Source organism: Budorcas taxicolor, chromosome 6, assembly GCF_023091745.1.
Source record: "Budorcas taxicolor isolate Tak-1 chromosome 6, Takin1.1, whole genome shotgun sequence".
Lineage (NCBI taxonomy): Eukaryota > Metazoa > Chordata > Mammalia > Artiodactyla > Bovidae > Budorcas > Budorcas taxicolor.
Window position 1 is genome coordinate 112,836,459 of NC_068915.1, and position 18,399 is coordinate 112,854,857.

At 52.0% G+C, this 18,399-nt stretch overlaps 1 protein-coding gene across 1 annotated transcript in view; it reads left to right on the plus strand.

Moving 5' to 3' along the window:
- The window catches only part of LOC128049769 (epididymis-specific alpha-mannosidase-like), a 59,936-nt gene extending 41,849 nt beyond the window's left edge, over window positions 1–18,087 (plus strand). Inside the window, exons 9-20 of the mRNA XM_052642082.1 lie at window positions 1,487–1,625; window positions 2,482–2,615; window positions 4,201–4,475; window positions 9,909–10,100; window positions 10,590–10,842; window positions 11,943–12,053; window positions 12,131–12,323; window positions 13,044–13,187; window positions 15,249–15,256; window positions 15,778–15,882; window positions 16,222–16,342; window positions 17,990–18,087. Coding sequence (XP_052498042.1) covers window positions 1,487–1,625; window positions 2,482–2,615; window positions 4,201–4,475; window positions 9,909–10,100; window positions 10,590–10,842; window positions 11,943–12,053; window positions 12,131–12,323; window positions 13,044–13,187; window positions 15,249–15,256; window positions 15,778–15,882; window positions 16,222–16,342; window positions 17,990–18,087 — 1,773 coding nt within the window. The remainder of the gene's footprint in view (window positions 1–1,486; window positions 1,626–2,481; window positions 2,616–4,200; window positions 4,476–9,908; window positions 10,101–10,589; window positions 10,843–11,942; window positions 12,054–12,130; window positions 12,324–13,043; window positions 13,188–15,248; window positions 15,257–15,777; window positions 15,883–16,221; window positions 16,343–17,989) is intronic.
- The last annotated feature ends 312 nt before the right edge of the window (window positions 18,088–18,399 follow it).

Here is an 18,399-nt window from a genome sequence, read left to right on the forward strand (position 1 = left end):
TCAGGCTATTGACTTGCCCTCTCTGAGCTCTAATTTCCTCCTTGGAAAATGAGAACCCTATATCCAAATCAATAATACACATAAATTGTTGGGCTCTGTGCTGCCACAAAGGAAGTTGTTTGTAACTCTGCATCTTACTTGTCCCCACTGTACAGATAGGAAAACCGAGGCTGAAGATCTCCTACAACATGTCTCTTCACTAGTCAGAAATGGGCCACACTGCTCATGACATTCATAGGCACTAAAAAGAATTGCTGCCAGGACTAGTCATGGTGCGGGGGGTGAAGGGATTGACTTTAGCATCCATCAGAGTGGGTGGCCATGTGGCTTCACCTCACCGGGACTCAAGTTTCCCTTCTGTGAAGAGGAGGTCATCCAACCCTACATGGTGCAGACAAGTAATAGGCCGTGTATGGGGCTTTTCTGGAGCAGGCTGTCAGCACTTATTGAAAGGTTGTTGCTGAACCATGAAAAACACTGGATTCTTGGCCTCTGGAGGAGAATTCAGTCTGGGGCCAGAGATGAGGCTTGATCACTCAGGGCTTTTGTGTAATAAAGTTTTATTAAAGTATAAAAGAGAGAGATCAGAAGGGGGCAGAAAGAGTATCCCCCTGCCAGTCTTTAGCTGGATGTTATATAGCTACTAGAAATCTGATAATTAAAGAAAGGAAATGTCTCAAAACTCAGAGAATGGCACCAGGCCCCTCACCCACAACATTCATTGAGATAACATTAGCACCAGGTGAGTCATCCCGGGCCATAAAACAATTGACATGAATCTTGAAGAAAGGCAGATTTTCATACACATATACAGTTTCATTAACATAGATTAGGAGAACAATGTATGAGTATAACGTACTGGTTTGTCGAGTGGGTTCTGAGTCTTTAGGGGGAACCAACTTGAAGACAGAGTCTAGGATAAATACATAGTACATTAACATAGCTTAAGACAAACATTTCCATAAGAAAAATGCATTGGTTAGCTCAAGGTTGGAGAAAAGTTAAGTTCAGGTGGAACCAGGTGTCGTCATGGAAACACAGAATTTTAAGAGAAACCTCTTTTTAAATTTGTATAGAGAAGGGGAAAAAATATAACACTAGTTTGTTTCCTCCTGCCCCTTAAGAGAGAGATAAAAATGTTTGACACTCCTCCGTTTGGAGACCCCTGGCCTTCCTGCTTGTTACCCTCTCATTATGGGATGACTGGGTCATGGAGGGAAGCTGGGGATGGTCCTTTTTGGAAGTCAGTTTTCTGTCCAGAGTCAGGGATACAGTTATGTGTTTTCCCGAGGTGAAAAACACTTGGGCAAGTGCATCGACCTCTCTGACTTCAGTTTCCTCTTCTGTAAAGTGGGAGGAACCCCCAATTCTCCAGCAGCAGCTGCTGAGAGGGAAGGGGAGTCAGGGCCCAGTGGGTGTCAGGACAGCAGGTGCTGAGCAGAGGCCGGCCTGACCCCACTCTTGTCCTGTCCCTGCGGGGGCCCAGGTCCAGCACCATGACGCCATCACCGGGACTCACACCGTCAAGGTTGGTGACATGTTTGTGGAGCACCTGAGCACTGGGATGCAAGGGGTGCACAAGCTGATGGCCTCCATCATCCAGGACAGATCTCCAGCCCACTCAGGTATGCGAGGCCCCTGGGGGCACAGTGGGCCATGGCAGGCATCTGCCCGGTTGCACTGCCCAGCTCTGCCCTCCGCTCTGTGTCTGTGTGCAGTCCCATCCTACTTTCAGAGTCTGGAAGGACCCTGGGGACCAGGGGTGCAGCATCCAGGTGTTGGGAGGGGAAGACTTTCTCAGTAAGGGACTTAGAACTGGGTTCTTCCGGTTCCTAGTGGGGCTGGCTATTCCCATGAGCTCAGACGAGTGACTGACTCCCCAAGCAAGGTGTAGGTGGAGACCCCAGAAAGGCATCCAGCCATGGGAGCTGCCTGGGCAGAGGCCGGGGACTGGACACTGTGTGCGGTGTTCAGGGATCTGGGAGTCACTGGACATGCTCTCATCCTGGGACACATCTGGTGGAGGATGGAACAGAAAGAGAATCCCGGTTCATACCAAAGAGACCTCCAGTGCTGACCTTGGTGATTGACCTTGACCCTTCAAGCTCCAGAGAACTTGCTGTACATTTCCAAGCTCTCAAGCTTTGGCACCAGGCCTTAGAACATGGGTCATCTTGGACAGCTGACCCTTCTCTCTGCACCTCAGTGTCTGCACCAGTAAAGTGGACTGACAGGAAGAGATGAGTGAGGAGCTCATGGACCCTCATCTCTGGGTGGACGCTCTCCCACCCATCCTGGGAACCAGGACCCAGCTTGAACAGATGAGGAGGGGGTTGGACGTCAGAGCCCATGTTTCTGCTTGTCCTTCCCCTTGGACTCTGCAGAGCTGGTCCCACCTGCCTCAGTTTCTCTTGTTCTGAGGGGCAGCAGGGGTGAGGGGTGGGTGAGGTGGCAGCAGTAGAGCCTGTTCTCTGTGTGCAGGCCCAGAGCCTGGGGGTCACTTTGCGGTGGTCTACAACCCACTGGCCTGGACGGTCACCACCATCATCACCCTGACTGTGGGCTTCCCTAATGTCAGCATCTCAGACGAGACAGGCCGCGCTGTGCCTGCACAGGTAAGGGGGACATCCCATCTATGGTACATGCCCTGTTGCTGCCCCTGCTCTGCGCAGGGCCCCCAGAAGTGGGCATCTAAAGGGAAGAGGTGACACGCTACCCTCACTGTGAGGAGTGTCCTATGGCTCAGTCACCATCAGTGTCAGTGGACCCACCTGAGGACTGACCCTGGGCTTTGGGCATCTGAGTTGACCAGAAGTCTGCTCTACTCTTCCTGCCCTGGTAGGTCTCATGGTATCTTCAGCTCCATGGGAGGCATCTACCCACTGTCCAGCCTCCCATTGGGAATATATATATATATATATATATATGTTCCTGTGTACATTTCTACTTCTCATAGGGAAGCCAGCAATAGTCTTCATTGTACATCTTTATGGAGGTGCTGTCATAGGGGAAGGCCCCAGCTATGACACCCACATCCCGTGTGGTCCCTCCTCATCTCCTTCCCAGACCGGGAGGTAGACTTGGTTCTAGAGGTGACCCTACTGTTACCAAGCCAGCCATTTCTTGAAGAGGTGAGATAGACAATGCCATCAGTCCATCATTCCGGGCCCGGCCCCAGATGAATGCTCATCCCTGGACTCTGGAACCATCCTGGGATTCAAGAAACAGACACAGAAATGGACAGTTAAGGTGTGGGGTGATGACCTGGCAGGCAGGGCAGTGATCCTTAGCCGAGACAGAGGAGGAAGATTCCTCTATGCCAGGGTTGGGAGATATGAGGGTGTTGGGTTGAGTAGACCCAACACATAACATCCCCCTCCCCACCCAAATGCACCACCCACTAAACGCTCTAAATGCTCTTAAATACTACTGAACACCTAATATGTGCCAGGCATTACTCCAGGCACCGGAGAAACTTTAATAATCACGTAGACAATAATCCCTGCTCTCATGGGGCTTCTAGTCCAGTGGGGGATGCAGGAAAGAAGAAAATAAGAACGTGTAGGAGTGACAGGTGACAATTGTGGAGGAAATCCTTCAGGACAGGTTTGGGGTGTGAGGTGACAACAGGTGTCTTCATTAGCTCAGAGAAAGGCCGTGCTGGAGACTGTGAAGTGAACGTGAGATTCTTCATAGATTCCCCCAAACCCTCTGCACAGGACTCAGAAATGACATGTGTGCCCTAGAAAGTGAAAGACCTCCTGCATGGACCCAGTGTCCTCATCCAACTCCCTTCCTTGAATCAGATGACATGGAGATGGAGAAAGTCCTGCGGGATAATCTGGAAACCTCCCTCCTTGGGAAAATTGGAGGAGTAAGAGACAAGGGAGCCCCCTTCAAAGAGGTCAAGAGAACAGCATGAACAATGGCTCAGAGGCAGGAACAGGAGGGAATGTGCGAAGAGGACAGGTGGTTTGCAGCCCCGATGGAGAAAGAGGAAGGAGGGAGAAGAGGTCGAACCCTTTCGAGCAGGGAGGGTGCAGGAGGGGAGCCAGCTCAGCCCCGTGTTGAGTGACACAACTGTCTCTGTGCAGAGCAAGCACTCCGTCCGCCAGGTGTGCAAGCCCAGGGTTTCCAAGGAGACTGAGGCACCTTCCGTCCCTGGCATCCATCATTCATCTTGTCCCTCAGGCCTTTCAGGTCCAGAGTTCAAAGGAGATGCCCTCTGCCTATGACTTGCACGTGCTGACCACGATCCCAGGACTCAGTTACCAGCACTACAGCATCCGGCCCAGCAGGAGTTCCCAGGAGGCCACTGGGGAGACTGCACCCTTTGTGGCCAGCACCCAGCATTTTGGACACAGACTCAGGAGACGTGGCGGACAAGTGGGCTACCACCTGGTACCTGTGGAGAATGACTGCTACACCGTGTTCTTGGACACAGATACCAACCTGATGCACAGCATCTGGGAGAGGTGAGGTGCAGTCATTGCTGCCTCTGAGGCCAGGAGGACCCTGGACCTGGGCAGGTGATGCCCCACATGGGTCTCCATTTCCTCAGCTGCAGGGCGAGGGTGTGATGGTGGGGGGGCTCCCTGCAGTGCAAACAGGTTTATGTCTAGCTGTGGGAATCTAAGCCAGGTCCATACAGCCTTTCTTGAACTTGTTTATTCCAAAGATTTTAATCCTCGGAAAATGGGGTATTTACTAACACACCCTGGGAAAATATACTAATCATGAGATCAACTTTTTTAAAACTGAGAGCCACATGAAATCCATCTATTCACCCATGGTCCCACCCACTATGCACTCACACAACCACTTATCTACGCATCTAACCTTCCTGGTTTCCATCCATCATCCATCCATCCTCCATCCACCCAACCATCCATCCAGCCATGCATCATCCATCCATCCATCTGTCAATCCACCCATCCACTGAACTATTCACTCACCACCAGCTATTCGTTGGGAGCAGAGAGGGCAGCTGAGCCCCAGGAAAGGCCCCCAGAGTTTGAAGTCAGCACTGTCCATGGTGAGGTCACACCATAGGCAGTTTCGATACCTCTTCAGCTCTTTGTCCAATGCACCTACTTCTGTTTCTTGATGTGATCTCCTAACAGGAGCAGAAGTTTGCCAGGGAGAGGGGCAAGGAACCTGGGGGGGGGGGGGGGGGGGGGGGTGGCCGGGCACCGGGCAGAAAGTGAGGTAAGGAAAGAGAAGGAAGAGGCATCCAGAGAAAGGGAGGCGGACAGGGCACATTGGTCTGAGGTGAGTGTCACCTGCAGCTCAGCCCTGTCATCTGTCAGCAGTCTGCAGGCACAGACCTGGACTTGGGGCTCCCTCCTCCAGTCAGCCCACAGGTCCTTCTTGAGAGGGCATAAGGCACATAGTCAGGGCTGACTGCAGAGAGTGTGGCGGAGCAGAAGAAATGGGCTGTCACCCCAGCAGGCTGTGAGTGACTGCCCCCCTCCTCTGAGGGGTCATGCTTTGAAAGGTGGAGTCTGCAGGCCAGCTTAAGCTCTGTCATCGCTCAGGCCCCATGCCCCTTCGGCAACACCCCTGAACAGCCAGGCCCACCTCGCCACCCCATTCTTCCCTCCCTCAGGAACCCCGTCCCTAAGCCAGGACCCCACACGGCGCTCCCCAGGGGGAGGGCACATGTCCTGCTGGCCACCTTCTTTACCCTGTGTGTCTTCAGGTACTTTTGTCTCTGGGGAGGACAGCGTGTTCCTTATGGGGCCGTTCGACATCCCACTAGGGGAACCACCAGTGCCCGCTGCAGAGTCAAAGAGGGGAGGCTGCGGGGACTGAGAAAGGGTGGTGCAGAGTGGGCATGGCAGGGATGAGGCCCCTGGAGCCAGATGTGAGGCCGAAGGGCAGGAGGGAGTCTGTGGGTCAGAGGAGGGGGCAGTGGTTCCTGGGAAGGACCCACATGTGCAAAGCCTAAGGCAGGGAGCCAGCATGTGCACAGACCACCCCAGGGCAGTTTTGCGGGAGGAGGGCCTTTGTTCTTTTATATACATCAAGGGTGTTGCTGAAATTCACATACTGCCCGGGTCATCACTTTACACTGTACACATCTATGCTGTTCCCTGTGATCACAGCGTGGTACAGGCATCTCCACACAGGTTAGGACATTTACATCACCCCCAAGAGAATCCTCACATGTCGTCTTTTCACCTCCTTCTTCCCTGCTGGCTCAGGTGGTAAAGAATCCAGCTGCAATGCAAGAGACCTGGGTTCAACCCCTGGATTGGGAAGATCCCCTGAAGAAGGACACGGCAGCTCACCCCAGTAATCTTGCCTGGAAAATCCCATGGACAAAGGAGCCCGACAGGCTAGAGTCCATGGGGTTGCAAAGAGTCCGACACCACTGAGCAACTAAGCACACACGCAGGGCTACCCAGCTAGTGGAATCTTCTGGACTTGCTTAGCTTAGAGATTTCATTCAATGGAATCACACCCTATGGGGCCCTTTGGAGCCTGGTATCCTTCACACGGTTGTTGTTGTTCTGTCCCTACCGCGTGTCCGACTTTGTGACCCTATCAATTGCAGTGCCCCAGGCTCCTCTGTCCTCAACTCCCTCCGGGAGTTCACTCATATTCATGTCCATTGAGTCAGTGATGCCATCCAACCATCTCATCCTCTGTCACCCCCTTCTCCTCCTGCCATCCATCTTTCTCAGCATGAGTCTCTTCCAATGAGTCTGCCCTTCTCATCAGCTGGCCAACGTATTGAAGCTTCAACTTTAGCATCAGTCCTTCCAATGCATATTCAGGGTTGATTTGCGGTTTGATCTCCTTGCGGTCCAAGGGACTCTCAAGAGTCTTCCCAAGCACCACAATTTGAAAGCATCAAATCTATGCCTTTATGGTCCACTTCTCCCATCTTTGCATGACTATTGGGAAAACCATAGCTTTGACTATACAGACCTTTGTCGGCAAAGTGCTATCTCTGCTTTTTTAGTATGCTGTCTAGGTTTGTCATAGCTTTCCTTCCAAGGAACAAGTGTATTTAAATTTCTTGGCTGCAGTCACCATCTGCAGTGATTTTGGAGGTAGAAATTAAGTCTGTCACTGTTTCCATTTTTCTCTCTTCTATTTGCCATGACGTGATGAGACCAGATGCCATAACCTTAGTTTTTGAATGTTCAGATTTAAGCCATCTTTTTCACTCTCGTCCTTCACTCTTATCAAAAGGATCTTTAGTTCCTCTTCATTCTCTACCATTAGAGTGGTATCAGCTGCATATTGCAATGCAGGAGACCCAAGTTCAATTCCTAGGTCGAGAAGATACCCTGGCGAAGGAATAGGCTACCCACTCCAGTATTCTTGGGCTTCCCTTGTGGCTCAGCAGGTAAAGAATCCACCTGAAATGCAGGAGACCTGGGTGTAATCTCTGGTTTTGGAAGATCCCCTGGAGAAGGGAAAAACTACTCACTCCAGGATTCTGGCCTGGAGAATTCCATGGACTGTAAAGTACACGGGGTTGCAAAGAGTCAGACACAACTAGGGATTTTCACTTTCACTTTCATCTGCACATCTCAGATTGTTGTTCTGATGGCAGCTTGTGGTTCATCCAGCCTGACGTTTTGCGTGATGTACTCTTCCACGCAGCATCATATTTCCAAGTTTCACTCACATTGCAGTGTGAGTGAGACCCAGTTCCTCTGTGGGGCTGATTTATATTCCATTGACAGATATTCCTGGGTTCATTTATCCAGTCCTCAGCTCATGGACATGTGGGTGGTTTTCATTCTGGGGCTTTTGAAAATAAGTCCACTGTGAACGTGCATGTTTAAGATTTTGTGTTGACAAAAGCTTTCCTTTCTCTTGGGTCATTTCCTAGGAGTGAAATTGTTTGGTCACAGGAAACTATGTTTAACACTTTGAGAAATTGTTGGCCTGTGTCCCACCCAGCTGCACCGTTTTTCAATCTTATCCAAAACTAGGAGGGTCTGATTTCCCCATATCCCCCCTACATTTGTATTAGCTGCCCGTTCCATATAGCTACCCTAGTGCATGTGATGTGCTATTTCATTGTGGCTTTGATTTCCAGCCCTACGGGCTGTAGATGTTAAGCATCCATTCATGGGCCTCTTGGCCATTTGTGCATCTTCTCTGGTGAAATGTCTTTTTAGATCCTTTGCCCATCTCAAAATTGGGCCGTTCTTTACTGTGGAGTTGTAAGAGTTCTTTCAACTTAGGAAGAATTACTACGAACAAACCTTGTGAAGGTGATGGAATTCCAGCTGATCAATTTAAAATCCTAAAAGATGATGTTGTTATATTGCTCCACTCAGTATGTTAGCAAATTTGAAAAACTCAGCAGAGGCCATAGGACATTAGAAGGTCAGCTTTCATTCCAGCCCCAAAGAGGGGCAATGCCAGAGAATGTTCCAACTACTGTACAGTTGCTCTCATTTCACATGCTGGCAAGGATGTATCCAAAATCCTTTAAGCTAGGCTTCACTGGTATGTGAACTGAGAACTTCCCGGAAACAGAGGTCAAATTGCCAACGTATGTCGGATCAGGGAAAAAGCAAGGGAATTCCAGAAAAACATCTATTTCTGCTTCATTAATTATACTAAAGCCTTGGATTTGCATCAGAAGAAACTGTGGAGAACTCTTAAAGAAATAGGAACAGCAGACCACCTTACCTATCTCATGAGAAAACTGTATACAACTCAAGAAGCAACAGTTAGAACTGGACGTGGAATAACCAACTGGTTCAAAATTGGGGAAGGAGTTCCTCATGGCTATATAGTGTCACTTTGACTATTTAACTTATATGCACAGTGCATCCCGTGAAATGCCAGGCTGAATGAATCACAAAGGGGAATCTAGATTGCCAGGAGAAATATCAACAATCTCAGATATGCAGATGATACTACTATAAAGGCAGAAAGTGAAGGAGGAACCTAAGAGCCTCTTGATGAAGGTGAAAGAGGAGAGTGAAAAAGTTGGCCTAAAACTCAACATTCAAAACACTAAGATTATGGCATCGGATCCCATCATGTCTTGGCAAATAAAAACAGGAAAAATGGAGAGAGTGACAGATTTTATTTTCTTGGGCTTCAAAAATTACTGCAGCAGGTCATGAGGTAACATGAAATTAAAGATCCTTGTTCCATGGCAAAAAAAGCTATGTGAAATCTGCACAGTATATTAAAAAATAGAGATATCATTTTACCAACAAATATCCGTATACTTAAAGCTTTGGTCTTTGCAGTAGTCTTGTGAGGGTTTGAGAGCTGGACCATAAAGAAAACTGAGTGCTGAAAAATTGATGTTTTTGAAGTGTGGTACTGCAAAGGACTCTTGAGAGTTCATTGGACTGCAAGGAGACCAAACTAGTCAATCTAAAAGGAAATTAACCCCTGATATCCATTGGAAAGACTGATGCTTAAGCTGAAGCTCAAATACTTTGATCATGTGATGGGAAGAGCCCATTAATTGGAAAAGATCTTGATGCTGGGAAAGATGGAAGGCAAAAGGAGAAGGGGACAGCAGAGGGTGAGACGGTTAGATAGCATCACCAACTCAATGGACGTGAATTTGAGCAAACTCCAGAAAATAGTGAAGGGCAGGGAAACCTTGTGTGCTTTAGTGCATGGGGTCAGAAGATTCAGACATGACTTAGCAACTGAACAACAGCAACAACCAGGAAAGGGACAGGATCTGATGTCATATGAGCTCTGGTGGGTCCATACCGCTCTTCTCCAGACCAAGTGCATGAGCTTCACTGAGTGAGCTCACAAATGTCACTGCTGCACTTAGGAGGTTGTTTGTGTTCCCCCCTTGGCCCAGGCTGGCATCTCCAGAGGCTCTGTCAGCCTGGGTCCCAGAATGAGGATGAGATGGCCATGACGATGACACTCTTTTCTCTTTCCTTTCTATGCAGGCAGAGTAACCGAACAGTACGGGTGACCCAGAGTTTCATGGAGTATCATGTGAAGAGTGATGTCAATCATGGCTCTGTTTCAGACAATTATGTGTTTACACCCAGTGGTGCAGCAGAGCCAGCGTGGGAGGCTGTGAGGATGGAGATCGTGGAGGGGCAGCTGGTGACTGAGATCCGGCAGTACTTCTACAGGTGAGGGCGGCCCCCTGGTTGTGCTCAGCTCATGGAGGTGCTCACAGGCAGGGGAATGAGGAAATGAGGGCCAATCATGCTTCAGACACCCAGCTCCTGGATCTGGGCTTGGCACACGGTCCTTCCTCCATGGAAGTTTGATGAAGTCATGAGCTGCTCCAGTCTCTGCTGTCCTGCTCTGCTTGCCTGTGCTGTGTCACCTTGGTGGTACCTAAGTCCAGAGGCGGGACAGGAGCCCACAGTGGCAGAGATGAGAGCAGTTCTTGTATTTTCATGAGCAGGACAGATAGAGCCGCCCAGGTATGACTGGGTCATCAGAACCTTCAGAGAACTGGGTTGCTCCTGTTCTATTGCCTAAGCAAGCTCCCTGTATCCCTGGCGGCAGGAAGGATGAGGGAGGGAAGCAGAAGGAGAGGAAGGAAGAAAGGAGAAGGGCGGGGAGTCCAGAGGCTCCCAAGTCTTAACCCACCTCTCCTGCTTCTCCTCCAGGGAGGTGAACGACAGTGAGCCCACATTTGCCATCTTCTCCTGGCTGGCCCGCGGGCCCCAGGGCTCTGACGGGGAGCTGCTCTGCCATCGCATAGAACAGGAGTACCGGGCGGGCCCCTTGGAGCTGAACCGCGAGGCCATCCTGAGGACAAGCACTGATCTGAACACGGGGTGGGTCCTCCACTCGGACAACAACGGCTTCCAGATGCAGCGCAGGCCCTACCGGCAGAACGTGTGGAACACCATCGCTCAGGTACACCCTGAGCTGTCCTGGGGTGTGGCAGCCACAGATCCAGTCCTGGTGGCCATTTTCCAGAAGGCAGGAGAGCCCCCTTAGGACTAGAGCATCTCCCAGAACCCCGCTGCCCTGTGTCTGTCCCTAGGGGCTGCGGCCCAGGCATGTTCAGACCTGGTCTCAGAGTCTGGGGCCGCCGTGTGTGAGGTGTGTCCCTGAGGTTTCCTATGTCCACCGCAGGTCCTACTCAGTCAGTGGGTGACCCACTGGGGGTTGCTTGAGGATTAAGCACGTGGTATCTGGGTAGGCCTGAATGGGGTGTGACCCTTCTCTGCTGCTCTGAGCTGAGCCAAAGCCTGGCTGCCAGGGAGGGCTGAGCAGGGGCTGAACTCCAAAATCAGTCAGCTCCCAGGGCCTCGCCCTCCGAAAGCGTGACCTCGGCTGAGTCCCTGGGTGTCCCTGGGCCTCAGTGCTCTCCTGGGAAGTGAAGTGTGCTGAGCGCTGGGATGATCCAGGGAGCAGTGCCTTGCTGACCACCCCCTGAGCTTCCATCCCTGTTAGTTGTCTCTCCTTCCACTGGGGCCCTGAGAATGGGTGTGGTTCCTCCCTGCTCTGTCTTCCTTGAACCTCTGTCCCTTCAACTCTGCAGCTGTTCCTCACCCACTGTGGCCTGGGCTCCAGAGAGTCTGGGGAAATCAGCCCAGGACATCTTGCTGCAGTAGAGCAAACAAATAGAAAAAAAGGTTGTGTGAGCACTTTCCTGCCCAGACACCAGCCCCTTTCTATTTGGAACCCCTGGCTGGGGCCATCCCTGGCTGGACTGGAACAGATGCCTCATTGTCTCCCTGCACCAGGGGGACCTTTTGGGCACATTTTATAGATGGGGAAACCGAGGCTTGGCCACGCTGGGTCCCCCAGGGCATAAGGGCAGTGGAGCTGGATTTGAAACCCAATGTGTCCATCTCAAAAGTCAGAGCCGATCCCATCACTACTGTGCCACCCTGGGCTGCTGCTGTGCCCATGCAGGAGGCTGCCTGGGGCCAGAAGGAGACCCCAGACCTGCTGGCTGACCTGGCCCTCTGCTCCCACCACCAGCCTGCCAATGTTTCTGTCCACAGAATTACTACCCCATGGTCCAATCGGCTTTCATCGAGGACTTACCAAGCAGACTGGTGCTGCTGTCCGAGCAAGCGCATGGCATCTCCAGCCAAGGGAACGGGCAGGTGGAGGTAGGAGGAGGCCCCTCTGGTCACTCTCGGGGACCCCAGGGCCCAGGCAGGCCCAGTCAGACAGTTGTCCCCTGCAGGTCATGCTCCACCGGCGGCTGTGGAACAATGACAAGTGGGCCCTGGACAATGACCTCACACTGAACGACTCCTCGGTTGTCCACCCAGTGTTCTGGCTCCTGCTGGGACCCAAGACACTCACCAGTGGCCTGAGCCAGAGGAGCGGGCTGGCGCTGCAGCACCGGCCCGTTGTGATCCTCAGAGAGATGAACGGTGAGGTGGGGGATCCTTTCAGTGCACCTGTCATCACTGCCCAGGGTGAGGTGACCTGTCTAGCGCTGGAGCTGAGCTGGTGCCTGCAGGGATCTGGGCTACTATGGGGCAGAAACTGACCAGGGACCTCAGATCTAAGCCCCTCCTTGTAAACATGGGCATCCTGAGGTTAAAGAAGTTTCAGTGACTTGCTCAAGGTCATACAGCTAGTATGAGGAAATGAAACTCCTCTTTCAAGAGCAGAGATCTCAGAGAAAGGTTCTGATTGGCCCCAATCGAATCATGTGACCCGAGCCTGATGAATCCCTGTGGCCTGGGAACTGAAAGGGGATGACACCTCCAGAAGGAACCCAGAGTTGAATAGAGCATCTCCTGGAAGAGAAGGGCTCAGTCCCTCTGGGCAGAGGCAGTGATAGATGACAACACGGGAGCTGGCTTCCCAGAATTGTTCACAGAGCAGGTCTCTGTGTAAACTCGCTGCATTTTCTGGAAGAAATGGCATCTTCTCTCTGGTCTCAGTCTCCCTGTCTGCAGTTTTGAAAGAGCTGGACTAGAGATTCAGGGCACTTTGGGCATTTGCACCAGCAGGTGCTTCCGGCTGCCTGCGGTGTGGTTGAGGGAAAGAGATCAGATTAAATGGGGGCCTTAGTGTGGAGAGCTAATAATGCTGAGAGGGGAGTTTAGCCCAAAGCCTCTCCTTGTTGTCCATCTGCCTTGCAGAAACTGCCCACAGAGGCAGTTGGAATGGTTCTTGGAAGCAAGAGGCTGTGACACTCCCCTCAAGTGTCCACCTGCAGATCCTCAGCATCCCCGGCTGGAAATACAGCTCGAACCACACAGAGCACCTGCGGACTCTCCAGAAAGGTGAGGCAGGTGTTCAGGTGTCCAGACTCACTCCTGCCTCCACATGTCAGCCAGTCCCCAGCCCTTCGCTGTACAAAGGACTCTCCTCAGAGTCGTCCAGGCTCTGTGAGTTCACCTGGTTCCCTTATCTGCCCAAAGAAGAATCTGAGGCCCTCAGGGAGGCAGGTCACTCAGCAAGCAGGAACAAGGTGCATCTGGATGACGTCAGATGCTGTGACTGTGTACAGAGGGAAGCCCCCAGCAAGGGATCAGGGAGGGCTTCCTGGAGGAGGAAACAACTGCCAGGAACCCATTATTCATATTGGGGTTGCTGCACCTTATCTGCTCCCTTAACTCCATGCTTCTCAAAAGATGGACTGACTGTGCCTCAGCCACTCCCCTGCTCCAAGAGACCCACCAAGGACTGGCACACTCCAAGTGTCTGTGAAATGAGAAGGTGGAAAAAGGCAGAGGCCAAAGGTTATCTTTGTACCTGATAGAGGGGTGTTGCCAACTGTGGCTCAACTCTGTAGACATGAGAATTCTAACAGGGGCAGCTTGTGCCAAAGAGGAGGCCAAGGGGGCTGGGCTGGGCAAGTCCATCCTCCTAGAGAGACATTGGTAGAGACTGAATCAAGGGAGCCACAGGGGATGGCGTGAGGCCTGGTGCTTCTCATGATGCTTGAATGCTCAAGGTATCTCCACCAGCATGATCATTGCCATCATTATCATTGTCTTCACCATTATTGTCATCACCATCACAGTCATAACCACCACACCATCATCACCATCATCACCATCACCACATTTGCCATCACCGCCACCATCACCATCAGCATCACCATCACCATCATCACCATCACCACCATCATCACCATCAGCATCACCATCACCATCATCACCACACCATCACCACCATCATCACCATCAGTGTCACCATCACCATCACCAGCACACCATCATCACCATCACCAGCACCACAATCATCATCACCACAATCGCCATCACCACCATCATCACCATCAGTGCCACCATCACCACAATCACCATCACCACAATTGCCATCACTGCCATCATCACCATCACAATTGCCATCACCACCATCACCACAATCAGCACAATTGCCATCACCACCATCACCATCATCACCACAATCGCCATCACCATGATCATCACCATCAGTGTCACCATCACCATCAGTACCATCACCACAATCACACCATCATCACCATCACCACCATCATCACCATCACCATTATCACCATCATCACCACCATTGCCACCGTCACCATCACCACCATCACCATCATCACCATCACCATTATCACCATCATCACCACCATTGCCACCGTCACAATCACCACCATCATCACCATCAAAATCATCATCACCATCACCACAATCACCATCATTATCACCATCACCATCATCACCACCATCACCACCATCACCACAATCACCATCACCACCATCACCATCATCACCACATCATTGCCACCATCATCACCATCACCACCATCACTACAATCACCATCACCACCATCATCACCATCACTGCCATCACCACCATCATCACCATCACCATCATCACCACCACCACCATCATCACCACAATCACCATCACCACCACCATCACCATCACCATCATCACCACACCATCATTGCCACCATCATCACCATCACCACCATCACTACAATCACCATCACCACCATCATCACCATCACTGCCATCACCACCATCATCACCATCACCATCATCACCACCACCACCATCACACCATCAGGACCATCATCACCACCATCACCACAATCACCACCATCATCATCATCATCACGGTCATCATCACCACCATCACACCATCAGGACCATCACCATCATCACCATCACCGCCATCATCACCAACATCACCATGTTCATCACCATTATCCTGTTCAACTTCATGTTCTGCTCTGAGAAGTCCTTCCCTGATTCTAGAGCTCCAGTTCCTAATCTCAGCATTTGAATGAAGACAAGAAACATTACAGACCTCTTGGGCTGCAGTAACAAGGAGCCCACACGCTCTCAGTCCTCACACAGCACAGGTCATTTCGTCCCTGTGCTCTATGGGGTTGGCAGCATGGGTCTTCTCATTTGGTCACCGAGGACCCAGCAGGTGGAAGCTGTATTACAACACATTTCCTAGGTCTTGGTGGCAATGACCTGACACATTAACCCTGAAGATGGCGCCTCATCTTCAGGGTTATGAGGCCATACCACCCTTCAAAGTGGCCAAGCCAGAGAGAATCTTCCAGAGAACTGGAAGGTGGAAGGACGAGCCCAGTGAAGACCCCATCAGTGAATAAGAATCAGCGCCAGCTTCAGTGTGGGTGGCGGGAGGCGGTCACTTTGGTGCACCTCAGGTGGAATCCTGCCCCTTCCTTCTTTATGCACACCAGCTGCGTGCCTGGGCAAGTGCCCGTCCCTCTCTGAGCCTTGTTTGGTCATCTGAGAAGTGGGGCTGTGTTGGCTGCCTCCAAGGGAGGGTGAAGATGTGAAAGGGAGGTGAGAGTGTAAAGTGCCAGGCCGAGACCATGTCCTCATGCCTCCTTCTTCTGTCCCCAAGACCGAAAGCACGAGCCCAAGGCAGACCTCCGCCGTGTCCTGCTGCGGCTCCAGCACCTGTATGAGGTGGACCAGGACCCTGTGCTGTCTCAGCCTGTGACAGTGAACCTGAGGGTAACCTGCCCCTCCCATGTACTGTGACATCACTGAGTCAGGCCCCCAGGAGGAGGCACCCTTGGGAGACAAACCCTGGTGACTGGGTGTTTGCTGGGGCAGCCACACCTGCCTGCCACCTGCTGGAAGTGCTGATCCAGCTCGGCACTTCGGAGCAGCTCCTTTCGGCCTCAGTTCCTCATCTATAAAACGGGACTGCCCCTCCTCCCATGGGACTTCCACTACAGTGAACGTGGGGGATGCTGGGCCCGGGCCCCGGTGCGGCTGCCCTTCTTCGTCGGGTTCTCTGCTCAGATCTGCGGTCCGGGTGCTCACCCCGCCCTGTGCTCTGCCCTGCAGTCTGTGCTGGGGGGACTGGGCTCCGTGGTGTCCGTGGAGGAGCGCTCACTCACAGGGACGTGGGACATGAGGATGATGAGCCGCTGGACCTGGAGCACGAGGGACCCTCACCGCCACAGAGGTTCGGACGCCCTGGTCCTGACCACGCCCCGGGTCCCCAGCCTGACCCCCAGCCAGACCCCAACTCTGCCCCTAAGGCCTGTGTGAGCTTGAAGTGGTGCCCTCCTGCCCCAAGTCTAGGTCTTCCTGCATCTACCACAGAAGATTCACGAAGTCTTCAGGAGAGTCATCACACAGACTATGTATGTAGGTTGTGTGCATGAGTCCGAGGCCACACACCCTCTCCCTGCCTTGGGTGAGTGTCATCTTTTTTTTCAGATGAGCCTCATCTTGCAAGCTGGAGAAGGCAATGGCACCCCACTCCAGTACTCTTGCTTGGAAAATCCCATGTATGGAGGAGCCTAGTGGGCTGCAGTCCATGCGGTCGCTGAGAGTTGGACAGGACTCAGTGACTTCACTTTCACTTTTCACTTTCATGCATTGGAAAAGGAAATGGCAACCCACTCCAGTGTTCTTGCCTGGAGAATCCCAGGGACGGAGGAGCCTGGTGGGCTGCCGTGTATGGGGTCGCACAGAGTCGGACATGACTGAAGCGACTTAGCAGCAGCAGCAGCAGCATCTTGCAAGCGTACCCTCAGGGGTTCTGACATTTGCCCTGCTGTGCATTGCACTGTGACACACGGTTAGCTCCTGCAAACCTCCGCCTGCTTTACTACTCTGTCTGTGCTGTTCCCCTACCTAGAATGCCCTTGTCCCCTTTATGTGGGCATCTCCTCATGGGGCTCGTCCAGGTCCAGGGCCGAATCCAGGGCCTCCTCTGCTCTCCCCTCTGCCTTAGTTTGCTCTGACCCATTTAGCTCCTCTTTGTCTACTGCACACGGCATAGTCTGGCTACATAGGTAGACACTTTGTCAGTCTTGACAGACGGATTGATAGAAGGCTGGTTAGTTGGGAAAAAAGGGTATAAAGAAGGGTGGAAGGTAAGTGAATGCTGGACAGGTGGGTGACTGAGTGATAGATGTTTGGAAGGATGAAAGGAAGGAAGAAAAGAAGATGGATGGGTAATGGATGGGTAATGGATGGGTGGATGGGTGGATGGGTGGATGGATGAGGAAAGGAACGATGGAAGGAAGGAAAGAAGATATAAGATGGACTGTTGAGTAGATGGGGAATGGATGGATGATTAAACGATGTATGTTTTGATGGATAGATTGAGGCATGGATGGAAGGATGGACGGATGACCATGTTTCAGCCCAAGGAGGAAGCCTAAACCCCAGGGTGTGACCCCTCAGTGGAGTCCGTTGAGATCAAGGGCAGGGCCCACTAATGGCCTTACTGATAAAGCTCTTAGGAACTGAATTCCACACCCTATGGGAATAGGAGGCCAAGAGGGACAAGGGCCCCCTCATGGCCTCAGTGAGAAAGCTCTTATGCACATATACAGGGCCACAACCCATGGAGATATGAGGCCAAGTGGGGCCAGGACCCCCTGTACATGCCTTCACTGTGCTGTCCCTCAGAGGAGGCCAGAAATGAAAGAGTCCCCCAGCAGTGCAGTCCTGTCAAGAGGGGTCAGCTGAGGGTTATAACCACCGTGGGAGCCACAGACGCAGCAGGAGTCCTGTTGCCAGGGGGATGCTGGGAGGAGGGGACCTGGGGAAGCAGGCGGTCCAGGGGCCAGGCTGGACTGACCCTCTCTGCTCCCAGGAAACTCCAGTCGGCCCTTGCCACTGCCAAGAGGCCCCATGGTCACCATCTACCCGAAGGAGATCCAGACATTCTTCATTCACTTTCAAGAGCAATGAACCCTTGGCAGACTCTTGGTCCCAGGACACAGAAAAGCAGCCTAGAGGGATGAGGGGAAAGCTGCCAATCTGTTGGGCTAACAGCAGGAAATGGACGGATGGGGGGTGTTCTGACTTCTTAAATAAAATTGCATTAAGGACCTGTGTCTTCCCCTGCCCACTGGAGCCAGCCCTCTCTCTCCTCTCCTATCACAGGCGGTAGCTTCACACACGCGCACACTCCTGCTTCACCTGCAAGAATCAAAGCCAGGAAGTTCTCCCAAAGACAGAAGGAAATAATCTCCAGTGATACGAAAATGCCTGCAGCCTTGC